Raw genomic sequence first — 15,559 nt, 5'->3', positions numbered from 1 at the left:
GGGATGGGTGTGGGGACAAGCGACATACCAAGCAAGGAACGGCAGAGGGGCTCGAAGTGGGAGACGTGTGCTCTGCACAGAAGCTGTGGGAAGGGGCAGGGGAGGGAGAACAGGGAGCACGTGGGGAAGACAGTGGGGGGTGTGAGGGGTGTGTCGGGGGTGGGCGCTGAGGGCCAGCAGGGGCCAGGAGGACAGCCTGAGCAGGACTGAACCCTGGGCTGGTCGTGGGACCCCAGGCGTGCTCAGGGTCTGAATCACCTAGAAAACACTCCTGAGAAAAAGGACAAGACTCCAACATTTAATATTGTTGAGCACCTTTGTCAGGAAAAGGCAACTTTCTTTAAAAAAAAGTATAAATAGTGAAAAACAAGCATTTAGAAAAGAAGTGGCGGGCCCCTGGGCAGGAGGGTGGGGCTTCTTTGGTGGGTGGTGGGCAGGCGGGGGTCGTCAGAGCCCTCCTAGGTCATCTGTGAGGAAGGCCAACAGGAAGCGGCTGACGTGCCTGTCGACGATGACAGGGGAGAAGCCCAGGACACGCCGGGCCCCCGGCAGCACCTTAGGGTCTGGAAGACAAGGTGGTTTCAGAAACTGCCACCAACAGGCCTTCTTAGCCCTAGAGCCGAGTGACAGGGGGTGGCCCTGCCAAGCACGGCAGCGATAGGCCCGGCACGGCAGGAAAGGGACAGCTGCTGGCATGCGGGGCCACGGGCCTCTTGTCCATTTGTCAGGGCTGAGCCACCGAGGGGCCAGAGGTAGATGCCCTGCTCCAGGCCCCACAGAGGACAGGGCTTTCTAACCCCAGAGCCCAGCTGTGCTCTGCCACGTCAGGGGATGTCATTCCCCGCCCCCCCGGGGGTGGTGGGCTTGAGAACCAGGGCACATTCCCTCTTCCTCCTGGGCCCTGCCACTGTTCCACTGCACAGGTGAGGAAACTGAGGCACGGGGAGGCCAGGGACTCAGTGCTTGGGCCTGGCCAGGCAGTACCCACCTGGAGGGCAGCAATAGACGAGGAGCGCCAGCCCTGCGGCTAGGCCAAGGCAGGCCAGGAAGGCCACGGGTCCTGGGGACAAAGGGGGCAAGTGAGCAAGTGGCTGTCTGAGCCTGGAGGACGGGGCGCCCCAGCAAGCACCCTGGGGCCCGTGCAACGGGGAGTCAGGACCAAGCCTGACAGGAACAGCCCCTGAGGCAGAGACAGAGCCCTGGGGGGGGGATGGGAGGGGACGCGGAGGCGGTTACCCCTGTCACTGAGCTCGCGGCCCACGGTGCCTGAGTCTAGCTCTGTGCAATCTGAGTTCTCTGGAAACAAAATCACAGGGCTCGGTTAGTGGGGGGCAGGCCAGAGGAAGGGGGTTGCCCCGCCCGCCGGAAACCAAGGGCCTGCTCAGGCTCCTTCCCCCCAACCCTGGGGGGCCCCGGCTGGGCAGGACCAGGCTGTAGGGGCACCCAGTCTTCTGGGCCGGACTTGGGGGAGTCAGCACCAGAGAGGGGACTGGGGACAAGCCTCATGGAACCCTGAGTTTTGGGTTTCCTTCTGTCCACTTCCTGAGACCCTGAGGGCCATGGGGTGGGGGCCATTGTCCCCTGCGGATGCAGGATGAACACCCGCCTGTCCCAAGTCTGATGTCCACACGAGGGCAGGGAGCGTGCTCTCCCCAGAACTTCCCAACCGGCCACCTGCCAATGGCCTGGAGCCTGGAGGGTGCGTGACTCCCAGCCAGGCCGTGCCCCACCCCCCTGCCGCCGCAGTGGCTGGCATGATGCACGGGTCCTGGGCCAGAGCTCAGGGCCCAGTCCTGCTGCCCAACCTCAGGTCAGGGACACCGGCCCTGGGTCCCAGCTGAGCATCCTGGGGTGAGCGGGTGAGCCACCCTGTCCCTTGGCCTCCAGGTTCACATCAGAGGACTGAGGGACAGCAGCCCCTGCTCCAAGAGAGCAGGCCACAGGGCCTCAGGACTGAGCCACCATCCCCACCCATGCCTCCCCTATCGCCAACCCAGCAGCTCAGAGGATCGCTTGGGACTCTCACGCCTCCTGAACACGCAGGCAAGACCCTATAAACCAACACACGTGTCCTGAACCCACCATCTGAGCCCCAGACTGTTCTACAGAAACCCCATACTGCAGGATCCCCCTGGGCATCCTTGGTCGTGGGGGCAGCCTCGGCTTCTGCACCGTTCCCTCAAGGCTGGTGCTTGCAACACAAGCCCATGGATTCCTGGTGCGCTGGGCCAGAGGGAAGGGCAGGGCCACGTGCACGAGATGCTACCTTCTCTGCAAACACTGGCCCAAGAGAGACAGAGATGACGATCTCTGAATCTAAACACTGCCTCCTCTCTCTGGGGGCCACTGTGGAGACGGCGTTGGGTGAGGGGCTGGGCATACTTACGCAGGGCAAGCCGGCTGGGCAGACGGCTGTGCAGGGGCTGGGCATGGATGTACAGGGCCCGGTAGAACTCCTGGCAGTCCCGCTCGCCACTCTGCTGCAGATGACCCAGGAGGTCACAGAGCCGCACGCGCAGGGACGCCTTGGGGTTCCGGAACTGGGGGTGGAAAGGGTGCAAGGAAAGGTCAGGCTGAAGGAGCAGGGCCAGGATGGCTGGAGGGCTGAGCGCACCTAGAGAAGGCAGCAACTGACCACCCCAGACTACCCAGGGTCGCAGCCCAGCCATGCTGCGGTCACAGCATGGCCACTGGGCCTTGCACTCCCTCCCTGCAGAGGCCAGACACAGCATCGAGAAGGAGAGTGGTGACATCACTCCAACTGTTAGAAACTGATGGTTTGCTGTGTGACTTTGGCAAGTCACTTCACCCCCTACAAATCTGTTTCCTCGCTTCTAAAAAGGGTGTAATAAGCCCAAATGGTAGGGTCCTTACAGGGAATCAATGAGATGATAGCGTAAGTGGTAACTTCCAGTAGTTTATGGTCTACAGGAATGTGATTCAAGTTTTTAAAAACCCAGGGTTAAGGGACGCCTGGGTGGCTCAGTCAGTTAAGCATCTGCCTTCAGCTCGGGTCATGATCTCAGGCTCCTGGAACTGAGTCCCACTTTGGGCTCCCTGCTCGGTGGCGAGGCTGCTTCTCCTGCTGCCTGCCACTTCCCCGGCTTCTGCTCTCCCCCCTCCCCTGGCAAATAAATAAATAAAATCTTTTTAAAAATTAAAAAAAAAAAGAATAAAAAGTAAGGGTGAAGCAGAAAAAAACAAGCTCTTTTGATGTGTTTGATGGAGAAATGCATGGTTCTAAAGGTCAGTGAACTGGGCACTTGGCCTGGACCCTAGGACCCGGCGGCTGTGGCCTGCTGCTGCCACCTGGTGGCATATTCCACTCCACTTGGAACGAGAATTGAACCAGAAATGCAAGGCAAAGACAAGCGTGTGGCAGGAGCCACGGAAACTATGAGGAACGGCATAGTGTGGGTGGGAACAGGCAGGAGTCTCCCTTTTTCTCTATAAATGTCTGAAACTTTTCAAATTCAAATTTGTGCACAATATATTAGACTTTTAACTACAATAATAAGGTGTAACGTTTACCCATGCTTTTTAACTTACTGTAAACTTATACCTTAAGCTTCTGAGCTAGTAGCAGGGCCCGGGGAGGTTTCAGCTGTCCCCAGGAGAGGCCCCAAACCTCTGCATATGGCACCATTGCCCGGCACCAGCAGCAGGAGCCGCAGCTCCAAGAGCAGGGCTCACGCAGTCACCCAGCTGGAGGGGAGCTCTGCACCCCAAAGCCCTTGTCCTGAGGGGGAGTCAGAGAAAGGGCAGTGTAGGCAAAATGCACCCACTCTCCCTTGGTGTCCCCGAATGTTTGTCCATTTTTGAACCTTTGCAAGAGGCAGGGGCAGAGCCCCGTGGCACTGGCGTGGAGCCTGGCCAGCAGCCCCGCTCCTCGCCCCCCGCCCCCCATGCTACTCCTAGGCCTGTCATGTGTGGGGGCATGCTGTCCTGTCTCCTGGGGTGCTCCCGGCATCTCTGGAGGACCGCCAGCAGGCCCTGATGACACAGGAGGAGACAGAGGCTTGCAGAGCTGATGCTCTGGGCCCAACGTCGTTGCAAGGAGCCGGGCTTTCACCTCCAAGATGCCCTGCCCTGCCCTGCCCCCAAGCCTGCTTCCTCCCAGTCCAGGGGGGAAGGGCCCCCCATTACCTTCTCCGCATCCTTGTTGCTGAGTATCTGGGGATAGTAGCGGTTCAGCTGGAGGATGATCCTGTCCACCTGCTGCTCACTGAGGCGTCCATGGCCCATCAGGAAAGGTGTGTCCTGGACCAGCCGGTCACAGTAGGTCTGCTCTGAAATAGCAGGGAGCACCGAGGGCTTGAGTCAGCATGGCTGGGGTGGGGGGGGCAGCTGGTCCCCCACACCACACACGGTGTGGCCTCCGGGTCCCCTGGAGGCACGTCAGCTGTGACCACCTGGACAACCGCTGACATCCTACCTGCATGGGCTACGCACAGCCCGGATCCCCACCCTTGTCCTGCTGGCCCCCATTAGAGATGCGGGGCACTAGTGTGTGGGAACAGTCCTGAGGGCTCAGAAGAGAGTGGAGACTCTGCCCCACTCTTCTATGCCCGAGAGCTCACTGCAGAAGACAGAGAGGCCAAGTGCACTGTCCCTCTGGAAGGGCCCAGCAGCTCTCACCGCAGCTCTCACAGGGACAGGAGTGCAGGGCTTGGGGGGCCTGTGCTGACATGGGTGTGCCCACCCGTGGGCCGGGGTGCTTTTCCCTTTGTGGCTTTTTTCAGGACTATCTGTAAAGCTGCACTGTGCACCTTCTCTGGCATTAAGAATGCTCTTTAGAACACCAGGCCTCTAAAGACCAGAGAGGGGTCAGTGGTTGGTGGGAGGCCCAGGATCCCCAAGGGAGAGTCCCAATTCCACAGAATCAACTACCTGACCAGGGGCACCAGCCTCCTGAGTGGTGGCGGCCCGTCCCCACTGCCGATGGCTAGGGGCTGGGCGCAGACCCCACAGCACAGGAGGGGAGTGCGTATACGTGACTGGAATTAACTCACTCTCCATTCAGTTATAGCTTGAGGATGTTATACATAATTCTTATGACAACCACAAAGAAAATACCCACAGAATATAGACAAAAGAAAATAAAAATGTGTTACTACAGAAGGTCAACCAAACAAGAAAGAAGGCAGTAGTGGATGAAGGACAAAAAACCTCTAAGACACCAGAAAACAAAGAGCAAAACCGCAGAAATGAGTTATTCATTAACACTAATTACTGTAATTACTTTAAAGGTAAACAGATTAAAGACACAGATTGGCAAAATGGATTTGTGATGTTGTGATTTAGAGTCAGGAATATATAGGGGCACCTGGGTGGCTCAGTGGGTTAAACCCTCTGCCTTCAGCTCAGGTCATGATCCCAGGGTCCTGGGATGGAGCCCCACATCGGGCTCTCTGCTCAGTGGGGAGCCTGCTTTCTCCCCTCTCTCTGCCTGCCTCTCTGCCTACTTGTGATCTTTGTCTGTGAAATAAATAAATAAAATCTTAAAAAAAAAAAAAAGAAAGAAATATATATTAGGTCTTCATCCCAATTCCTGGCACAGAGCTCCTAAGACCCTTGGAATTTCCTAAGTGATGAGCCATGAAGGGAAAGGGTGCCTTTTGTTGTTTGAAAGAAGCCCCTTGCAGCCTCATATGACTTCCTGTGAATGCTGTGATTTTTCGAAAGCCCCTAAAGAACCACAGGATGCCAGCTGGTTGCCAGTGAAGCTGAGCACAGGGTGGGAGGCCTGGAGCTTCGGTCCCACAGAACCCCGAGCTCTAAGGAGGGGAGCGTGGCTGGAGGCCAGTGAGGTCAGTGATTTAATTAACCATGCCTACGTAAAAAACAAAAAAAACCCAAAAAACACACCTGCATAAAAACCCAAAAGGTTGGAGTCTGGAGAGCTCCCAGGTTGCTGAGCGCATTGGAGGAGCTGGGAAGGTGGGCGTGGAAGCTGTGTGTCCCTTCCCACATACTTTGCCCCAAGCGTCTCCTGTGTGGAGGGTCACTTTTATCCTTTCAAATATCCTGTGTAATTGACTGCCAATAGTGCCTACAGTGTTTTCCCAGGTTCTGTGAACTGCAGCAAATGACTGAACCAAAAATGGAGTCATGGGACCCTCGAGGTACAACCAGTCCGTCAGAGGCATGGTGGCAGCTGGCCTGGGGACCAGTGTCTGCAGTGGGGGTGCTGTACAGGACCGAGCCTCCACCACGTGGAACCGGAGGCCATCCCCAGGGAGACGGGGTCAGACGTGAGTCGAACTGGGAGACACACAGCTGGTGTGGGAGGGCTGCTCAATAGAGGGGAGACACACATCCAGTGACCAGCGGTGTCAGGGTCCTCAGGAGTATGAGTTCTGGGGTAGGAGTAGAGGAGAAACAGAGTTCTTTGCCCTCTCAGGATGAAAAAAATATAATTCAACCATATGCTGTCTCCAAAAGACTCAGATCCAAAGACACAAACAGGCAAAGAACGAGAACATGACAACAGGTGTCGCAGCAAATGATGCCGGAAAGAACAGAAGCGCTCCCTGGACAGGAGGCAAGATAAGCTTTGCATCACAGATGGGTACAAGAGACACAGAAGTACACCCTCTGTTAATAAAAGGGTTGAATCGGGGTGCCTAGGTAGCTCAGTGGTTGGGTCTCCGCCTTCGGCTTGGGTCATGATCTCAGGGTCCTGGGATCGAGTCCCACATCGGGCTCTCTGCTCTGCAGGGAGCCTGCTTCCTCCTCTCTCTCTCTCTCTGCCTGCCTCTCTGCCTACTTGTGATCTCTGTCTGTCAAATAAATAAATAAAATATTTTTAAAAATAATTAATAAAAGGGTCGATTCGCCAGGAACATCTAACACATGCATGTGCCAAATATCAGAGTCCCCAGGTAACAGTAAAGGTTTAGGATAGTTAGAGACATTGGTACCCCAACTTCAATAACAGAACAGAGGGAACCGCGCAGTCCACCTACCAGCACAGGCATGGCGCATGTGACTGTGCTTTGCAGGCGCCGCATTTCTACAAACCCAAGGTCTGCAGCAACCCTGTGTGGAGCAAGTCTCTCGGCGCCCCTTTTCCACCAGCAACCTTTTGCTTCATGTCTGTGTCACATTTTGTTAGTTCTCACAATTTAAACTTGTCATTCTTCAAACCTTTTCATTATTATTACAATTGTTATGGCGATCTGTGATTAGTGATTATGACTTGCTAAAAACTCAGATGATTGGTAGGATTTTTCGCAATAAAATATTTTTAATTAGGGCACACACATTGTTTGCTAGACATATGCTACTGCAAACCTCACAGACAGCGATACAGCGTAAATGTAACTTTTACACGCACTGGGAAACCAGGAAATTCACTGGACTCACTTGATGGCAGTATCTGCTTTATTGTGGTGGAACAGTTATTGTCTGGAAGCAAACCCACGATAGCTCTGAGGTGGGCCTGTACACATTCTTCTCAAGTGCACACAGAACATTCCCTGGGACAGACTGCAAAATAAATTTGGCTACAAAACAAGTCATAATATATTTTAAAAGACTGAAATCACACAAAGGATCTCTTCTGATCACATGGAATAAAGCCAGAAATCAGTAACAGAAGGAAAACTGGAAAATTCGCAAGTGAAAGTGAAACAACGATGGAGCGAAAGAAGAAACCACAAAGGAAATCAGAAAATACCCTGAGGGGCGCCTGGGCGGCTCAGTGGGTTAAAGCCTCTGCCTTCGGCTCAGGTCATGATCCCAGGGTCCTGGGATCGAGCCCCGCATCGGGCTCTCTGCTTGGCAGGGAGCCTGCCTACCCCTCTCTCTCTGCCTGCCTCTCTGCCTACTTGTGATTTCTGTCAAATAAATAAATAAAATCCTCAAAAAAAAAAAAAAAAAAACCAAGCTGGTTCAACATACGATCATCCATCAGTGTAATACACTACATTAACAGAATGAAGTAACACACACACACACACACACCACCCATCATCATCTCAAGCCATTTGACAAAATTCAATACTCTTTCCTGACTAAAGAAAAAAACTCAATAAATTAAGAACTGCAGAAAACTTCCTCAGTATTATGAAGGTCATGTATGACACGCCCACAGCGACCATCATACTCAGTGGGTGGCAGACCCAACGCTTTTCCCCTACGACCAGAACCCAAGCAAGATGCCCACCCTCGGTGCTCCTATTCAGTGTAGCACTGGGAGTTCCAGCCAGAGCAACCAGACCAAAAAATATATATAAAAGTTACTCAAATGAAAAGGGGGCAGCGATACTATTTCTTTTTTGCAGATGACAATGACATGATTTTATATATGGAAATCCCTAAAGATCAAAATTAATCAACAAATTCAGCAAAGATGCAAGATACAAAATCAACACAAAAATCGGTTGCATCTCTACACACTGACAATGAACAACCCAAAAAGGGAAATAAGAAAACAATTCTATTTATAATGGCATTAGAAAGAATAAGATACTTAGGAAAAATTTTAACCAAGGAGGTGAAAGACCTGTGCACCGAAAACTCAAAACATTGCTGAAAGAAATTTAAAAAGATACAAATAAATGGAAATACACCCTCTGTTCATGGATTGGAAGATTTAACGTTGTGAAGATGACGATGCTCCCAAAGTAGTCTACAGAGTCAGTGTAATTCTTATCCAAACTCCACTGATGCTTCTTGTTTCTCATCCTAAAAGGGACCTATATAGCAAAAACCACCCTGAAAAAGAAGAACAAAGTTGGAAGACTCACAAAGGTTTCAAAACTTACTACAATGCTACAATGATCAACACAGTGTGATACTGGCACAAGGACAGACATAAAGACCACTGGAATGAAACAGAAGGAAACCCTATTTTGAGTGTGTGTGGGGAGGTGGTGTGAAGAAAAGACAACTCACAGGATGGGAGAAAATATTTGCAAAGTTTCTATCAGATAAGCTGATATGTAAATATATATAAAGTTCTTTATATAAAGAATATATAAAGAACTCCTATCATTCCACAACAACAACAACAACAAACCATAAATAACGCAATTCAAAAATGGGCACAGGACCTGACCAGGCACTTCTTCAAAGAAGACATAAGAGAACTACTGAGCACAAGCCAAGATGCTCACAGTCATCATCCTGAGGGAAATGCAGATAAAACCGCGATGAGAAAGCACTCCACGCCCAGGACAGGGTACATACAGAGTTCTGTATGAACAGGATCGGGGGACTGTAATGTGGGGCAGACACTCTGTGGAGCAGGAAAGTCAAACACGGACTTACCCCACGACCCAGCAATCCCACTGCTGGAGGTAAGCTCCATCCGAGTAACGGAAAGCGGGGACTCGCACACCAGCACGCCCGTGTTCATAGCAGCATTATTCACAGCAGCCAAAAAAGCAGAAACAACCCAAGAGTCCACACACAGAGGTGGAAAAACGAAATGTAAATGCACACAGTGGAATATGACACAGGCAGAAAAGGGAAAACGCCTCTAAGACATGGATGCTACAACCCGGGGAACCCTGAAAACATGCTAAGTGAAATAAAGGCACCGAAGGACAAACAGTATATGATTTCCACTTACATGAAATATATAGAACGGCAAATTCCAGAGGGAGAAAGTAGAACAGTGATTACCAGAAGCCGAGGGCAGGGGAGGAAGGGAGTCACTGTGTAATGGAGGCAGAGTTTCCCCTTGGGGTGAAGACGAAGTTCTGGGAGCACAGAGGTCTGATGGTTTCACAACACTGTCCATGGGCAGGATGCCCACGAAATGTGTAGACAGGTCAGTTTTATCTTCCGTACATAGTAATACACACACACACAAATGAATGCATGATTGAAGAGTGGTTCTGTTTAATCAGTTTTATTATGAAAATTCAGGGATAAAAAGAAAAGACCTCTGGAGTACAGAAAAGCAAGGAGAAAACTGCAATGCATCTTGCTAAGGGAAAGAAGCCGGTCTGCAAAGGCGACATACTAACTATATGATATTCCAGAAAATGCAAAACTATGGAGATAGTAGAAAGAGCAGAGGTCACCAGGGCCAAGGCAAGGGCATGGGATGAATGGGCAGAGCCCAGGGGATTTTTAGCGCAGTGAAACTACTCTGTGGGATACTGTAGTGGTGGACATAGGATACTATGCACTTTTCAAAAGTCATAGAATGTGTAACACAGGCGTGAACTAGAATGTAAACTGGGGGTTTTAGTTAGTAACAGTATATTAGTATTGGTTCATCACATGTAACAAATGTACCACATTAATGCAAGATATTCTTAACAAAGGAAACTGGGTTGGGGGGAAGAATATGGGACTCTATACAATCTGCTCAATTTTCTGTAAACTAAAAAGTCTCTAAAAACAAAACATTAATTAAAGAGAAATCCTACTTGTTAAATTCCATTCTTAAATTTTACTTTTTCAAAGATTTTATTTATTTATTTGTCAGAGAGAGACACAGTGAGAGAGGGAACACAAGCAGGGGGAGTGGGACAGGGAGAAGCAGACTCACCCGTGGAGCAGGGAGCCCACTGCAGGGGTGGATCCCAGGACCACCTGAGCCAAAGGTGGACACTTAATGACTGAACCACCCAGACACCCCTCCATTGTTAAATTTTAAAGAAAAAAATGGAAGGTATAGAAAGCAGATGAATCCCTGGGTTCAGTGTGGTTACCTGGGAAGGGGCATGAATGAACTTTCTAGAGCGACAGAAACATCTGACTTCACTGGGCCTGTGGTGGTATTTCTATGGATGTATACATTTGTCAAAATTTATAAAACTATTCATTAAAAATAAGTGCACTTGTTGTGAGTAAATAATCTCTCAATAAAGTTGATTTTTAAAAACGGGGTCATTGGTGCGCCTGGGTGGCTCAGTGGGTTAAAGCCTCTGCCTTCGGCTTAGGTCATGATCCCAAGGTCCTGGGATGGAGCCCCACATCGGGCTCTCTGCTCAGCAGGGAGCCTGCTCCCTCCTCTCTCTCCCTCTGCCTGCCTCTCTGCCTACTTATGATCTCTGTCAAATAAATAAATAAAACCTTAAAAAACAAACAAACGCGGTCATCATGTGGGAACAAGAAGGGTCTTCTCCCTTATTTCCACCATGGGGCCGACTCAGCAGACTGCGTCCTCCTCATCTCTCTCTCCCGCTGCCACCTCGTCCAGGCTGGTCTTTCCCCCTCAAAAATATGTATTTCTAACCTCTGAATCCTCCTAGGCCCTAAAAGTCTACCTGGAAGACGGAATCACCAGCAGCCCTACCATGGTGAGGAAGCTGCCCACAGGGCCACCAGAAGACCTGCCAGGGCACATGGGAAGGATCCCTGGTCATGCAGCTTTACCACGTACAGCCCCCCTGATTCAAGTGTTAAGGACAGTGGCCACAGTTCATGGTGTGTGCCCCATGACCAGGCAGTCTATAGCTCTAGGCATAAACCTTCATCGTTCCATCAGCTCTGCAACTCTAGCAAGACCACCAACCCCCATTTCCAGATGGGGAAACTGAGACATAGCAAAGAGATATGGCACCTGCCTAAGACCACAGCCAGCTTGGGAGTGAGGACGGTGGTTGGACCCACGCATGGTTTTGTGGCAACCGCTTGACATCCGGACTTCCCACTTATCTAATTATCACACTCATTAACGGTACAATTAAGCTGCATCAAGTCTGTTCCCGGCCTGGCCCCAGACTGTTCTGCCCCATGCTGCCTCTGCAGTGTGTGCACGGGGCAGGAACACAGTAGGCACCCACTAAAGAGTTCTGGAATGAATGGATGTAGCCCCAAGGCCCAAGGTCCAGGGCTACCTGTGGACTGTGGCCGGCATGCTGCCTTGGCTCCCCCTGCTGCAGCCACCAGCATGAGTCACCTGGCACGGTGGCAAGCCTGGGGCTGAAGCTTCCTCTGGTGGCTGGAAGCTGTGCGCATAAACCACACCCAGAGGCCCACACCCAGGAATGAAAAAGCACAGAGAGAAAATGACTTTGGTCCCAGGTCCTGACTGATAGTCCCGACAATTTTTATAAGACAGAGGGGGATGTTCTGGCACAAAACCCAGCAGGACTGTGGTTCTTTGGCCAAGTCCCACATCCCCCACCTTTGTGGACAGCTGGTGCCAAGACCACAGACGCCTCCAACCCCTTACCCCTACCTGGCACTCAAGGCCCTGAGGGAGCTGCCCCACCTGTCCTCACCCCAGGCCCCTGAGCCATCCTGCAGAGCAGCCCCCAACGGCACCATACTGCCCAGGACACCTGCCCAAGGATGAGGACATGTGTTCTGGGGTTCCTCCCTGGCTAAGTGGTGCTCAGCTCACTGTCCTCCCCTGAGGAGGCCTTGTTGAGTACCCCTGGCTCCTGTCCCCCCCAGAAGTCAGGCCTCAGGTGGTGAGAGGGCTCACTCCAAAGCACACCACAAGGCAGGGCCTGGTTCCACAGCAGTAGGAACTGCTGTAGTGACAGCTGGCTGGCACTGGCCCTGGGCCGACACATCGGGTCCAAATGTTCATCCTGCTGCCTGTCATGGTGGCCCCAGAAGCAGCACAAGGCAGGCGCCCCGTCAGTGCGCAGGGACAGCAAGCCAGGGACTTCATGCCTGCAGCCTTGCAGAGGCTGCCTGTTTGACCCTCCAGGGCCTGTACTCTCTGGGCCTCAGTTCCCCACCCCAAAAGTGGCGGGCTGTGATGGGAAGGATGTCTAGAGGCTCGGCACTCAGACTTGGCTATGAGAAAGGGGCAGGTGGGGAGGCTCCCACGGGACCTTGAGAGGCAGGACCCAGGCCTAGTTCTGCCTCTGCCACTGACCACCCACGGGCAGCCTGGGGCTTGGCACCTGTCCAACCTGAGCCTTCATTTCCTCCTCCACACAGACAGGATATCCTGCAGCAATTCTGTATGGGAGGCACCTGAGTGTAGGCGCTGGGAAGCAGCAGCCACAAATAAAAAGGTTCCCGAAGATGACAAGGGTATGGGAAGCAGCTAGGGTCACTTCTGACCTAGGCTGGGACACTGTGGTCCTAGAAGACACCAGGTTCCAGCTCCTGAAATCCTACTTGTGGGACTCCAGTGAGCACGGAGTCCAACCCATCACCAACCCAACTCGCCAACCCATCACCATCACCGGGTGTCTCCCACCGAGAAGTTCCACAGAGCAAGGTGGCCCTGCTCAGCTGGGACCAGAACGGAGTGGGCTCTCCAGTCCAAACAGGCTCCGGGGGCATGGAAGGGAGCCCCATCCCGCGAAAAGAAACTGGAGGGGGTAGGGGCGCCCGGCGGGGTCTGTCCCCCCGGCGCTTGTCCCGGGATACTGCAGAGTCCCACCGGGACGCCCCCCTCTGGATGTCAGGTGGTTGAGGCTGGAGGGGCTGCAGCTCCTCACAGAAGTGCGGAAGGATCCCGGCGCCAGCCCGCCGCGACCCCCCAGCGCCTCCCCCGCCCACAGGCGCGCTCCAGCCCCGCCCCCGCGGGCCTCCTAACCCCGACCACGGCCCCCGGCCTGGCGTTCGCCCGCCGACCCGCAGGCGGCCACGAACCAAGGTCACTCGGCCGCGCCCGCGAGCAGCTGCGGCCGGGGCCACGTCGGGGAACCGGACCCTGGGGGCCACCGCAGCTGCGCGCCCGACCCGGAATGGCAGGCAGGACTCCCGCCCGGCCCGCGCTCACCTGTCATGGCGGCGGCACGGCGCGCGCCCGGCCGGCCCCGGCCCGACCCCTGTTGCCGCCCGCCGGTCAGGTTGTCGGTTCACCACCGCCCCTCTCGGTTCGCCCCGCCCCGCCCCTTCCCGGAGGGCCCCGCCCCCCCCGCAGGCCTCTTTCAGGCGTCGGCAGCGTCCCGGTCGCAGCCCAAACCCGCCCTCACTGAGCCCGCCCTTTCCCGTTATACTCCGCCCCTAGCGTCGGCGGCGTCCCCTCGAGGGCCTTAAGCTCCGCCCTCTACGCCCCGCCTCCTCCCGCGGCGGCAGCAACGCAGTCCTGACTTTTCGGCCCCGCCCCTCACTGCGACCCGCCCATTCCGGGCGCTCCTGGCGCCTCTCCGCCAATGCCAGGGCTCTACGCCCCGCCCTCACTGAGCCCCACCCTCGCTGACGTTTGTTGTCACTGCCGTAGCCCTGAGCCAAGCCCCCCACTGGGTCCCGCCCCCGCCCGCTGCGGGGGCCTTAGGGAGTCTTGAGCCTTGCTTACACCTGCGTAAGGTACTGGAGTCTCATAAGTCCTTAGCTCCGCCCCTAACTGAGTGCCGCCCCGTCGTTCCTTTCCAGGGTAGCCCTGAACCCCACCCCTCCTTCGAGCCCGGCCGCCAGACCTGGCACCACACCAGCCGACGCCTGCCTCCTGGCCCCGCCCCACACCTGTTCCTCCGGAGCGCCGGCGGCTCAGCGCAGCTTGCAACCCCGACCCGCGCCACCAGACTCCACTACCGGAATGAGGAAACAGGCTCTGAGAGAGTGAGTGACTTACTTAAGGTCAGGCAGGTCAGGCTGTAGGAGGTTCAGGGGAGAAGCCAGAAATAACCGTGTCACCTGAGTGAAGCAAGCCTCTCTCGAGGACCCTGCCGGCAGAAGAGGACACCAGCCTGGCAGCGACCATGACTAGGAGCTCTTTGCCTTGCCTAAGCCTCAGTTTCCCTAGCTGTAAAATGGGTGACCTCACGCAGCTCTCTGCTTCCCGCTCAGGGAGCCACAGCCCCACAGGTGAATGAGCTCTGCTCCCAACTACGAGACGCAGAGCTGGCTGGGGAGGAGCTCGGGGCCTTCACATGGCCACTGCGACAGGGCTTGGGTCTTCCTTGGTTCCTTCTTTGACTGTGCTGGCCTTTCCACATCGGAAGCTCTCATCTGCCACTCGGGGCCTGACCCAGAGTTCACTTCACCAACAGCACAAGGGTGCTCCACTCCCCAAGGCCCATGCACCCCCACCCCCACCCCGCCTTGCCTCAGCTGTCCCCTGTAAAACAGAGCCAGGACTGCCCGTCACGGGTGGCTGTGCTGGGGGCGTCCAGGGAATGGATTGGAAATCCCAAAACTCGTGGGCCTAGTTTTGCCGTTCACTGCACAGGAGTTGCCCTATCCCCAAACACTAGCGAATTCCGCAGGCTTCCCTAGGAGGCCCAGGCTGAGGGACGGCAAGGGCAGTGTCCCCGGGGGGGCAGGAGAGTCATGGGCGCCCCTTGGGGTCCCTCCTGGCCTCTTGCAAGCCTGTTTCCCAGCCAGCTCTGGGCCCCAGGTGCTCCCCCCACAGGGACCTCCCAGTGGACGCCGTCTGACCCCCCATTATTCCGCTTTCTGCACACTGCCATGCATCCTAGCATTTACCTCTCGGTTGTTTCTCCCTCTAGAAGTAATGTCAGCGCCATACCCGCAGGGTCTGGATGGGACTGCGGGGTTTCCCAAGCACTCCCCACCTTTAGTGAGCGCTGCCCCACAGCTAGCATTCCACCTTCACGTCACTTCCTGCTACAGGCTGAGCGGAGAAACTGAGGCTCAAAGCATCGGCATCCCTTGCCAGGCCAGGTCTCCCAGGTGCAAGAATGGCTCCAAGGGACCTGCACCCAGTGTGCACAGACCC

At 54.5% G+C, this 15,559-nt stretch overlaps 1 protein-coding gene across 2 annotated transcripts; it reads right to left on the bottom strand.

Moving 5' to 3' along the window:
- Positions 1-277: 277 nt before the first annotated feature.
- CARD19 (caspase recruitment domain family member 19) lies at positions 278-13,823 on the bottom strand. 2 transcript variants are annotated; one of them, XM_046023965.1, is made up of 6 exons: positions 13,658-13,818; positions 4,147-4,289; positions 2,387-2,540; positions 1,237-1,296; positions 989-1,060; positions 278-563 (listed from the first exon to the last, which is right to left on the bottom strand). In XM_046023965.1, exons 1-6 carry the CDS (start codon positions 13,662-13,664, stop codon positions 448-450), a joined length of 552 nt encoding a protein of 183 aa, XP_045879921.1. In that variant the 5' UTR covers positions 13,665-13,818; the 3' UTR covers positions 278-447. The 2 variants fall into 2 exon arrangements, with proteins under 2 accessions (XP_045879921.1, XP_045879922.1); XM_046023966.1 differs by lacking the exon at positions 1,237-1,296 and having other exon boundaries at positions 13,658-13,823.
- Positions 13,824-15,559: the final 1,736 nt, after the last annotated feature.

Source organism: Meles meles, chromosome 11, assembly GCF_922984935.1.
Source record: "Meles meles chromosome 11, mMelMel3.1 paternal haplotype, whole genome shotgun sequence".
NCBI classification, from domain to species: Eukaryota; Metazoa; Chordata; class Mammalia; order Carnivora; family Mustelidae; genus Meles; species Meles meles.
The sequence above is the reverse complement of the archived record's forward strand: the minus strand, read 5'-3'. Positions and strand labels throughout refer to the sequence as shown.

Coding starts and splice junctions, on each gene's coding strand:
- CARD19 (XM_046023965.1), bottom strand. Junction 1,297..2,386: donor GCCCAGCCGGCTTGCCCTGC/GTAAGTATGCCC, acceptor TTTTGTTTCCAG/AGAACTCAGATTGCACAGAG. Junction 1,061..1,236: donor CCGCGAGCTCAGTGACAGGG/GTAACCGCCTCC, acceptor CTTTGTCCCCAG/GACCCGTGGCCTTCCTGGCC.